At 41.4% G+C, this 12,839-nt stretch overlaps 1 protein-coding gene across 1 annotated transcript in view; it reads right to left on the bottom strand.

Annotated features, from left to right (window-relative positions):
• Window positions 1–12,839, bottom strand: part of LOC131228919 (methyl jasmonate esterase 1-like) — a 43,559-nt gene that overhangs the window by 15,356 nt on the left and 15,364 nt on the right. Inside the window, exon 2 of the mRNA XM_058224756.1 lies at window positions 2,548–2,604. Within this exon, the coding sequence (XP_058080739.1) occupies window positions 2,548–2,604 (57 nt within the window). The remainder of the gene's footprint in view (window positions 1–2,547; window positions 2,605–12,839) is intronic.

The following is a 12,839-nucleotide window of genomic DNA, read 5'->3' as shown; positions in this document are numbered from 1 at the left end:
AAACACTCCTGTGGGGCCCACCGATCACGTCAGCGCAGTCATGTGCGTAAGCTTATGCACGTCCGTGAAAAACGGATTTCCAGGTGGTTATGGCCCACCACCTTTGATCAGATGGAAGATCTGATCCATCCATCATGTAGCTCAGTCAAAAACGTCCCAGGAGACATTGATTTTACGTACATAATGCAAGGAATATGGGACGTGGGAGGCTCCGATTTTTGTTGCGTAAGAGTTATACACGAATTCGATTTTTATTGTGCGAAAGTTCCACCGACTCCAGCAGCTATAAAAAGAGCTGAAAAGCTTGGAGAGAGGGGGATCCGAGGGAGAGGCAGATCCTGAGAGCTCGGCTGGGAGGAGTAAGAGAAGAGAGAGAGAGAGATAAGGATGTTTTTCTTTTATCAAGTTTATTTTTCTCTCTTTCTAGTTGATTTCATGGATTGTTAATTTTCTAACTAGGGCTGAGATGAAGCCCCTAATTTGAATGACTCTTGTTTATTGTTGATTTCATCTGAGTTGATTGATTTGTTTCTTTCTCTAGTGTGCTTAACTGAAAACTCTGTACTTCTCCATTCTATGAGCTTAACCAAAGTCTAAATATGGATGTTGTTGTTTAGAATCTTATTCTAGGTACTTGTGTCTAACCATGAACAGGTTTTCTTATAGAGAAAGAAATAGGAATTTACATCTCTTCATGCCTGACCATGGATGGAAAGATGTGATCCTTATGCTTTAAGGGAATTATACATTCTGTGTGCCCGACTAAGGACATAGAGTGTGCTTTATTTATTAAATTTATATCAATCTGAATTAGGGTGAATCAACAGGTAAAACAAGGGTTAGGATAATTAGGGGTGGATTCAAAAGTCTTAGTGTTCTCCTTGATTGAATTTTCCTCCTTGCTCTCAGTTATTTTCCATAGATTTTTGTTATTAGTTCGCTAAACTATTTGTTGGATTAGTTAAGAAGAATCGTAAAAATTCGAATTGTGACAACTAGTCCTCGTGGGAACAATCTCGTAATACGTACCATATCTACACCTGATTCATATACTTGCGAGTTTAAAATCATTTAAATCAGGTTAGATTAAATAAAACATCAAGTTTTTGGCGCCATTGCTGGGGACTGTTTCGGTCCAAATTGGATTTAGGATTCTTTCTTATCATAATTCATAGCCTTAGGATTTTTCTAGCATTATTTTAGAAAAATTAGTTTATTTTTGTTTTTATTTTGTTTACAGAAATTGAGGAAGGAAGCTACAAAATAAAATTGTCTTCAAAAGGAGGAGCTCCCAAATCTTCGGTCATCGATCATCTCCTTTTCCAAGTTCTTTCTTCCTCTTCTTATTTACATAGTTTTATCTTATTTTTAGGAATTCATAATTGTTAGTTCCAGTTTTATTTCTCTTAGATTGCATCTTAGTTTAGTTTTCTTTCTTACATTGCAATAACATAGTTTATACTAGGGCGTAGATCTCTGAACATAGAACTAGCACCTTTTGATCCTGAAATAGAAAGAACATTTCATAGAAGATTTAGAAATATTCTATTTGAAATGGTGGACGAGAATGGAATTAAAGCTCTTAGAGATTATTCAGCTCCTATCCAATTTAATGCGCCTTCATGCATAGTGTTGCCAGCCACCACGGCAGCACACTTTGAACTTAAACCTGGAGTCATACAATTGTTGCTCTCCTTCTATGGTTTAGATAAGGAAGATCCATATCATCATGTAAAAGAATTCCTAGACATTTGCTTTACCTTTAAGTTCTAAAACTTTTCAGATGATTCGATCCGTTTGCGCTTTTTTCCTTTTTCTTTGAAGGATAAAGCGAAAGCATGGTTGAATTCTCTGGACGTTGGGTCTATCACTGCATAAGACCAACTATCTAAGAAGTTCTTAAACAAGTTCTTCCCTGTTCACAAAACTAATGCTCTCCGTAGAGAAATTACTAATTTTACATAAAAAGAGGGTGAGCACTTTCATAAATGTTGGGACATGGTTTTGAGAAGTGGCAACAGGTTCAATACTTTTATGACGGTTTGACACCCCAAAACCGTCGCATGGTTGATGCCACTAGTGGAGGGTCATTCATGACTAAAAGTGATGTCGAAGCGTGGAATTTCTTTGAAACCTTATGTGAAAACTCCTAGCAATGGGACTATTCAAATAGAGGTGAAAGAAGTCCTCAACCACAGAAGAAAGGTGGTATATATGAGTTAGGAGTCACGCCAGATCTTTATACCAAGATTGATAGCCTGGCAAAGAAAGTTGATGCTTTGATGTTGAATAATGGACCTCCACAAACAACTCAAATCGAGTCTTGTGCCATATGTTCCAATCCTGCCCATCCTACGCAATCTTGTCCATCTAGTACAGCATTTCTAGAATTTCTCTCTGAACAAGTGCATGTTATGATTACCTTTCGGAGACCGGGGAATAATCCTTACTAAGACACCTACAACTCAGGGTGGGCTAGACATCCAAATTTTTCTTGGGCAAAAGGACCACAACAAGGAGAACCATCTGGAAATCCTCCTATGCAACCTTACCCACAAGTTGGTAGTCAACAGCTTCAACAGTTTCCGCAATATCAACAACTTCCTGCACAATCAAGGAAACCATCTCTTGAAGATACACTCAATCTGTTTATGCAGAGTTCTCTTTAATTTCAAAAAGACACTTAACAAACTTTACAAGCTAACTAGCAAAGCTTACATGCAAATGCACAATCTATTGCCAAGCTGGAAGTACAGTTGGGTCAACTTGCTGCCACATTGAGTGAGAGAGAGAAAGGCAAGTTTCATAGCCAACCTGTGGCAAATCCAAAAGGACAATATGAGATTAGCTCTAATTCAAACCAAGAACAATATCATGAGCAAGCCAAATCAATCATTACCCTTAGGTCTGGTACACAGATCGAGAACAAAGTAGAGATGCCTAGGAAAGAATCAAATTCCAAATCAGAAGATCAAAATGAAGCGGAGAGACATACTAATGAATCGAAAGCCCAAAAGCACTCTGACTCTCCAGGTACCACTCACGTGCCATCCTATATGCCTAAAGCACCTTTTCCTTAACGTCTAGCACCAGTTGAGAAAGGAAACAACTTTAGTGAGATATTGAACATGTTTAAGCAAGTGCAAATTAACATTCCATTGCTTGATGCTATCAAGCAAGTCCCTACTTACGCTAAGTTTCTTAAAGATTTATGCACTTAAAAGTGTAAGATGAATGTTCATAAGAAGGTCTTCCTTGCAGAGCAACTCAACTTCATGATTCAAAACAACACCCCTCCTAAATTTAGGGATCCAGGAGCTCTTACCATTTCTTGTGTCATAGGAGATCATAAGGTTGAGAAGGCATTGTTTGATTTAGGGGCCAGTGTTAATTTGTTACCATATTCTGTATATGAGTAACTAGGACTTGGTGAGCTGAAACCAACTAAAATAACACTACAACTAGCTGATAGATCTGTCAAGGTGCCCCGTAGTGTTATTGAGGATGTGCTAATCCAGGTTGATAAGTTTTATTTTCCAGTGGATTTCATCATTTTAGATACTCAGCTTGTCCAGAATCTTACTAGTCAAATCCCGATTATTCTGGGACATCCATTCTTAGCCACATCCAATGCTATCATAAATTGTAGGAATAGAGTTATGAAGTTGTCTTTTTGTAACATGAAGATTAAACTCAATGTTTTCAATGCTGGACAACAACCAGCAAACTCGGATGATATATTTGAAGTGGACATGATTGAGAGTCTAGTGCAGGAATCTTTCCTTCAATCTTCCGAAGACGCACTTGAGACTTGCTTATCACATTTTGGCATGGATTTTGACATAGAAAGTTTCATCCAAAAAGTAATGGAGACTACAAAATGGAAGCTAAAGTGGAACTTCTTCCATCCTCTGAGTCTAAACTGGTCCCGTCTGTTGAGAAACCACCTGACTTTGACCTTAAACAATTACCTATAAATCTCGAGTATGCATTTTTAGGTCCTTCTGAGACTCTGCCTGTCATCATAGCTTCTAACCTTGAGAAGGAACAGGAGAGCAGGTTGCTTAATGTTCTTAGAGAATATAAGGCAGCAATTGGGTGGATGATAGCAGACATAAAGGGAGTATGCCCCACTGTATGTATGCATCATAATGATCTTGAAGAAAATGTGAAAACGTCGCGTGAAATGCAAAGGAGGCTTAACCCTAATATGGAAGAAGTTGTTCGAGCGGAAGTGCTTAAATTATTAGACGATGGTATCATTTATCCCATTTCAGATAGCACAGTTCAAGTTGTTCCCACAAAGTCTGGGATTGGTTAATCAAGGTGTTGAGGAAATTTAGTTGGTGGACTCAGGTTATCAAGATTGATTAATTCATGGTCCATTCTTGTCTGGCTGAAGACGTTAAACTTAGCGCTCCTGGGAGGCAACCCAGCTTTTCATTCCATTTCATTTTCCTAGTTCAATGTTTGTGGGTAACATTGCTGCAAACCCTCACGAGACTACAACTCGTCCACTAGGGGCAACCTAATGGTTTAAAGGCTTGTTGCATACGCTAAATGCTATCGAGAGCACCTGCTAAAGTGGTATAGGTAGGATCTTCTTTTTATGATTTTATTTTTGTTACTTTGCTTTTGTTGATTTCTCTCCTGTGTTGACTCACTTTTACGTTGATATTTTTGGGAAAGCCTCTTGATTCTCCATCCAGGTGTTATCTTTCCATCACTCTTTTATTTTCGTTGTCCCATGTGCATTGCATGCTTATTTCTTTTACATTGAGGACAATGTAGATTTTAGGTTGGCGTGGGAGATTAGGTTACCTATCACGCCCAAAACTCGGAAACCGGGCTCACAAAATTCCCGATCGCCGAATCCGGCGCCGACAGCCTCCGTAGAATCCCATTCTCGGCTCCCAGCGCCCATTTGCCAGGTTCCGATCCTGGGATGCTACAAGGAGGATTTTCAACATCGGTTTGATTCGTAACAAGCATAACCAAAGGCATAACCCACAAACAATAACCAAAAACTCCATTACATTTTCACTATAATCAAAAAAACTTTACAAGTACAATGAGCATAAGGAAAATACAATGATGATAGACCAAAAGCTCCAAAAAGATCAGCCACGCGCCCAAACCTCAGCGCTGCTGCGATCCAACGTCACCTGCACGCAACGGTCGTGCATAAGCTTATAGAAAGCTTAGAGGGTGGTGAAAGTGTATGCTCAAGGTGGTAATGTAGTTATGCAGTATCAGAGTAATGCGGAACATGCTGATGAATGCTAAGAATCCCATTAACCGTACCAAGGCCATGCGGTGCAAAGAATGATGTCGGCCATACCAAGGCCATGCAATGCGAAATGCAAGTCAAGCATACAAATCCTCATCTAAGTCCACATGTCAATACGGCTCAAATTTGGAATATCACCGGGGTCTAGTACACTCCAAGCCAGATTGCCGCCCCATCGCACGCAATAAGGTGAGTGGAAAAGACCTCACTATCCGCCTGCCAATATCGGGCTCGGCTTATCAATAGCGGACCCATTCCTCGAGCTGGTCAGACTCAGCCTAGCATTGCCCCCTACTCTCAAGTGTAAGGCCGCACCCCTTCTAACCGACCACGACACGGTGGAAAGCGCAACCGTCTGGCATACGGCCCTCGCGCTCATGCATCCACTCTGTCAGACGTTGGAGCAACCTCCCGTACCATAAGGGTTTAGGGACTTTCACCCAGGATATCTATGCACCCCATGTAGAACAAGATTTCTGTTATCCAATCCCGCCAACCACGATATGCCTGTAAGGCTACTACACTGATGTCGCTAGGGCATACAAGAACCATATCACACAATGCGAATGCATGAATCACACTATCCAAACATACAACAATCTCGCGCGTATCGTGCGCTCATATAGGGCAACACCCCTGTGGGAGCCCATAAAAAATCCGCCCGAAGGCATATGCTATGATCAGTCATTTCTCATATCAAGCATACGTATGATGCATATGATCATGAATCATGGAATTAAACATGTTATATGGGGTGGATGATGTTTATAATGAAGATGGGCCTAGACGGCCTACACATTGCACATATGGGCCTAATAATGGGCCCTCGGGAAAGGCATAATGCGGACATTGAACCAACACTATACTTACAATGTGGACGTCAAACCAACATTGCTCCCAAGGCATAGCCCTAACGTAAACATCATTACATAAATCACGCTGGGTCTGCACATTGCAATGAAACTCAGGTATATCTCATTGGGCCTTCAATATATCAAATGGGCCATATCATATGGGCCTCATGTTCATCAAGTGAGCCACATCAATGGGCCGCACCAATGGGCCTTATGTGCATTGCAATGGGCTATAACCCGTGGGCCTTAGAGTGCATCAAATGAGCCTGATCTTATGGGCCTTATGAGTAGCAAATGGGCCACCCCAATGGGACCCCAAATGTACATCAAAAGGGCCTCAACCCATGGGCCCCAAAAGATTTTTAATGGGCCTCGACCCATGGGCCCCAAAACATTTTTAATGGGCCTCGACCCATGGGCCTTGCATATACATCAAAGTGGGCCTCAATCATGGGCCACAAGTAATTGAGGTGGGCCTCCCATCATCATTATATTAAATAAGATATAATATAATATATATATATATATTATATATATATATATATATATATATATATATATATATATATATATATATATATATATATATATATATATACACACACGCCCACAAAGACACACACCATCACAGTGGGCTCCACCGTCCAGGCGGACGGTGGACATGAAACACATACAACTGTGTGGGCTCCATGTGGGGCCCACCGAAATGTTGATTTGCCATCCAAGCCGTTGATAAGGCCACGTGGGCCTAGATGAAGGGTGAAAACAAATTTCACCCTGATCCAAAACTTCTGTGGACCCAAAAACGATTTCAAAGGTAGAGGTTCAATCCCACTGTTCCATATGGTATGGGCCACCTGAGTCTTGGATCACGCTGATTTTTGGAGTGGGCCCATGTCAAGGGGTGGCCCACCCTATGAACGGTTTAGATGGTTTATAAACATCAAGGTGGGACCTACATAAGTGGACCACCCTCCTTGGCTTGAAAACAAACTATTTGTGTTTTCCAAAAAAAAATGTCCAGCGTCCCTGGACGCTGGACTCTCTGCCGAGCTAGGTGGGCCTCCTCATGTGGGCCACCACTGATGGATGGTGTGGTACAATACATGCACAGTGGGCCCCACTTGTAGGTGATTTGGATGGAACACATACCTTGTGGTGGGGTCCATTCAAGTGGGCCCCACTTGTAGGTGATTTGGATGGAACACATACCTTGTGGTGGGGTCCATTCAAGTGGGCCACACAACCTTCTTATCATCAAGCATAAAAAGAGAAATAGAGAGGGAGAGAGAGAGATAGAGGGTGAGATCCGCGTGATGGAGGGACCCCGGCACTATGGGCCCTCCCTTGCACTAAATCATACATCAAGTGGGTCCCATTACATGTGGCCCATTAAAATTAAATCCAACGGTGGAGATCCCATCTCCACCAAATTAAACGGTCTAGATGACCCTAAATATGCAAGAAAACAAACATCATGATGGGGTCCATGGAGAATGGCCCCATCATGGAATGATCATGGTGATCCAAGTGGGCCATCGGCCACATCTTAGGGTCCAAAGTGAGATCCAACCATTGATCGGTTGGCCTCACTTGGCCCATCTTAAAAATATCAAAATCTACCCTATCAAGGCACCCACCGCTTGATCTTCTTGCTCCCTTGGCTTCCTTAGCTCCTTGTGCTTTTCTTTGATGGAGGAAGATGAGAAATGGATGGTTGAGATGAGAGATCTAAGGATGGAAAGGTGGGCCACACATGTAGCTTGGGGGGAAATGGGAGAGGCTAATACGTATGAATTCTTGCTTAAGGGAGAGCTTGAAAATGAGAGAGACTTGTAAGGGAGAGAGAGAGAGAGAGAGAGAGAGAGAGAGAGAGAGAGTGATGGGTGATGGAGTGATGGATGGGAGAGAGGGATGGGGGTGTAAGAGATTTTTGACTTTTTTGGCAAAAGTTGGAAGAGAGGTATGGGTTTGTGTAAGAACTTTTGACTTTGGGGCTTGCTTGGGAAAGGGTGAAAAGTGATGTGTACTTGACATGATGGGATTGATGGGATTGATTGATTGATTGATGTGACACCTCGTAGAGATTCTCTCGGGATTCGCACGCGCTGCATTTCCTCTCACCGAACGCTGGCCCACAACTCCCGACCAGAGCATCGCATCAGCGTGCGAGTCGCGGCATCGGAATCGCGGCGACGACGCGGTCGCTAAGGTATAAGCCCTGGGTTGAGTCGACTCAGGTTGACGGCATGAGAATCCAGGTCGCGCGCAAATACCGGGTAAGGGTCGAAGGTTGTCGGAATTCGACCGGGAAGACCGCGGAAGCCTAAGGAACGGTACGGTCTAGGATACGGGGCTTACATTACCTAATCAGTATTTTCTTGGTCTTCAACAAAAAATTGTGAAAATTTTTAAATTTTTGTGAACTTTCTTGTGAATTTGAAGTGATTTTAATGGCCACCTTGGATTTAGAATTAAAAGATACGTGATGCTGGTAATTTATGACTCTTGGATTCAGTTGTCTATTAGATTTCATCGTTAAGTTTGAGTTATTAATCCATGATTAGAAGTTGTAAACATTGATTGAGTCATGATTTCACATATCACATCTCGCTTACACATGAAAGTTCCGGTTCGATATTGAATGATTAACTTGGTAATCACTAAGCATGAAAGGAACCAGCCTGATAAATTTTTTTTTATCATGTTTAGTAAGAAGAATTGAAAGGGTAAGTCGCATAATCTTCACCATAGGTTTGCTCCCTATAGGTGTAGATTCGATCCCCCATGATTGACATTTAGAGAAAGTTATGCGACAAGTTTTCACCATAGGTTTGCTCCCTATAGGTGAGGATTTGATTCCCCTCCTTGGCGTTACTATTCATAAAAAAAAAATCAAAGGATGATAGAATGAAAAATTAATATGTAAGGCAAGTATTGGTTTCAGGTTTGGTTGTCATGAATTCTATTGTTAATTACCAATGATAATATGAAATTGACAATTGGATCTCTTAATGATTGTAAGCCGAGATTACACTATACACTCATGGAACTCAATGTTTAGAATTGTTCTAATTAATGGATTAATATTTTGAACTTGATTATAAAGTTTATTGTAAGCTTGATTCCAGGAGAAAATTCTACTCACCATTCATGAATCTTAGAATTCTCACATCTCTACTATTTGTTCACAAGTCACTTGGGTTTACAGGAATTGTCTTTTATTTCTGAAATTATTTTTCACATGTTTTGCTCGGGACTAGCAAAATGCTAGTTGGGGGTTGTGATGAGGGTCGAATATTACATATCAGACCCCAGTTATTACCTGATTTTACGTACATGATAATGTTTAATGTCATATTTTAATTGTGTTTTTGTTGCAGTGAGTAATTAGGAACGTGGATTGAAAAAGACTACTACAAGCATGGAATTAATACTCTGAAGTCACCAAGATAAGGGACAAACTCCAAAGGACCAAGATTGACTGATTCACATGCCAGGGATCCGAGGAAATCAAGCCGTTCACATTAAAGAGGCCCGAAAATGGTCCATAATGTAAGATCATAGGGTTCCCACCATCCGATTGGCTTGAAACTTCATACATTTGCTGGGGGCTATAAATAAACCATAAATATTAAATTTCAGCCATTGGATATCTCGGGAAGTGGTCCAACAGATAGATCAGACCCTTAATTCCCTAAGTGGGGCCCACCTGCTATCTGGATATACCTCAACTTCGAATTCAACGCCTTAAATGGGGACACCAATTAAATGGATGGATTAGATTTCTCAAGAACATTGCAGTGGACCCCACCAAAACAGAGTGTGCATAGTGCACTATTTCTCTAGCCGTGTACGAAAACAAAGAGTCAGTCAAACCGACTCTTGACTACGTCATCCTCTCTAAATGGAAATTTCTGTTTTCGCTGCTGCGTAACGAACGGATGCTGTCTGTTTTGCAGAAGCCAGTGGGCCACCATCATGGCCCGTAAGAATGATCCAAGCCGCTCATCTTGTAGAGGGCCTCAAAAGGATCGAACCCAACTGATATTTTGTGCCCATGCACACACACGTGTGCACTACAGAGGTCACAAGCGGACTGCCCTGCGACGTTCAAAAAGATCTCAGTGTGATTGCTTCTCTAGGTCGTGTCAATGGACATTCAAAACCAACTATTCCTAACCAAAATTTCATCCCGAATCCAATGGACTAGGTGGATTTCCTCGAAAACACTCCTATGGGGCCCACCGATCACGTCAGCGCAGTCATGTGCGTAAGCTTACGCACGTCCGTGAAAAACGGATTTCCAGGTGGTTATGGCCCACCACCTTTGATCAGGTGGAAGATCTGATCCATCCATCATGTAGCTCAGTCAAAAACGTCCGAGGAGACATTGATTTTATGTACATAATGCAAGGAATATGGGACGTGGGAGGCTCCGATTTTTGCTCCACAAGAGTTATACACGAATTCGATTTTTATTGTGCGAAAGTTCCACCGACTCCAGTAGCTATAAAAAGAGCTGAAAAGCTTGGAGAGAGGGGGATCCAGGGGAGAGGCAGATCCTGAGAGCTCGGCTGGGAGAAGTAAGAGGAGAGAGAGAGAGAGAGAGAGAGAGAGAGATAAGGATGTTTTTCTTTTATCAAGTTTATTTTTCTCTCTTTCTAGTTGATTTCATGGATTGTTAATTTTCTAACTAGGGCTGAGATGAAGCCTTTAATTTGAATGACTCTTGTTTATTGTTGATTTCATCTGAGTTAATTGATTTGTTTCTTTCTCTAGTGTGCTTAACTGAAAACTCCGTACTTCTCCATTCTATGAGCTTAACCAAAGTCTAGATATGGATGTTGTTGTTTGGAATCTTATTCTAGGTGCTTGTGTCTGACCATGAACAGGTTTTCCCATAGAGAAACAAATAGGAATTTACATCTCTTCATGCCTGACCATGGATGGAAAGATATGATCCTTATGCTTTAAGGGAATTATACATTCTGTGTGCCCGACCAAGGGCATAGAGTGTGCTTTATTTATTAAATTTATATCAATCTGAATTAAGGTGAATCAACAGGTAAAACAAGGGTTAGGATAATTAGGAGTGGATTCAAAAGTCCTACTGTTCTCCTTGATTGAATTTTTCTCCTTGCTCTCAGTTATTTTTCATAGATTTTTGTTATTAGTTCGCTAAACTATTTGTTATATTAGTTAAAAAGAATCGTAAAAATTCGAATTGTGACAACTAGTCCTCGTGGGAACGATCTCGTAATACGTACCCTATCTACACCTGATTCGTATACTTGTGAGTTTAAAATCATTTAAATTAGGTTGGTTTAAATAAAACATCACTTGCGAAAGGTGAAACAGAAATCCGCAGTCCGCATTAAATTTGAAAACGAATCTGCGTAACTACGACAGGTCGAAGGATAGCCACGACTGGTCGAGGGACCCTCTCGACTGGTTGTGACATCCCCTCGACTGGTCGAGCATCCCGGACACCAAAAAACTGAGCTCGCTAGACTTTGAGTCGTGTATTGCTCGACTGGTCGAGTCGCTCCCACGACCGATTGTGCAAGGGCCACGACCGGTCGTGCAACCCAAAACTCTGAAAAATTGAAGGCTTTTCTGACAACAATCTCCACCACATCTTCAATCTTCAGTCGTGTAGCTCCTTAAGCTCTTCTCTTATTTCTATATTGCATCATAGCTTCAATCAACACTTCTCGTGCACACTCCATCCTTCTTTTACGCCATTGCCAAGCCTAGAGAAGTTGTACAGAACTTGAACTTTTTTATAGGAATGACCTTAGTGAGCATGTCTGCTGGATTCACGCTGGTGTGAATCTTTTCCAATGTGACCCCTCCTTCCTCAAGCACCCATCGGATAAAGTGGTGATGAACATCAATGTGTTTAGTACATGAGTGATAAACAGAATTTTTAGCCAAATTATAACGCTCTCTCTATCACAGTTAACTGGCACGGCCTCCTGCTGAAGTCTCAACTGATTTATCATGCCTCTGAGTTAAATACCTTCTTTAAATGCTTCCGTTACTGCTATATATTCTGCTTCGATCATGGAAAGAGCCACCACGGACCGAAGCTTCGACATCCAACTGATTGCTACACCCGCTAGTACAAACAAGTATCCTGAAGTAGACTTCCTAGAATCTATACTCCCTGCGTAGTTGGAATCCACATACCTAACCAACTTTCTCTCTTTTTTCTCAAAAGTTAAGACGTAGTCTTTCGTATCTCAAATATATCGAAGTAGTCATTTCACTGCCTCCCAATGTTGCTTGCCGGGGTTTGACATGTATCCGCTCACAACACCGACTGCCTGTGAAATATTCGGTCTCATACAGAGCATGACATATATTAAACTGTCAACCGCATTCGAATAGGGCACATGAGATATAACCTACTTTTTCTCATTTGATTTAGGACATTGTTCTGAGGAAAGCTTGAAGTGAGCCGCGTGAGGAACGCTCACCGGCTTTGCCTGATCCATCCCATACTTGATCAATACTTTTTCAAGGTATTCTACTTGTGATAACCAAAGCCTGCTACTCTCCTGTCTCTATAAATATCTATACCGAGAACCCACTTTGTAGCCCCTAGATCTTTCATTTTGAATGTCCTTGACAACTGAGTCTTTAGTATGTTGATTTCAAACATATCATAACAGGTAATCAACATATCA

This window comes from Magnolia sinica, chromosome 16, assembly GCF_029962835.1.
Source record: "Magnolia sinica isolate HGM2019 chromosome 16, MsV1, whole genome shotgun sequence".
Taxonomy (NCBI): Eukaryota; Viridiplantae; Streptophyta; class Magnoliopsida; order Magnoliales; family Magnoliaceae; genus Magnolia; species Magnolia sinica.
This window is presented reverse-complemented; position numbering and strand designations above follow the sequence as displayed.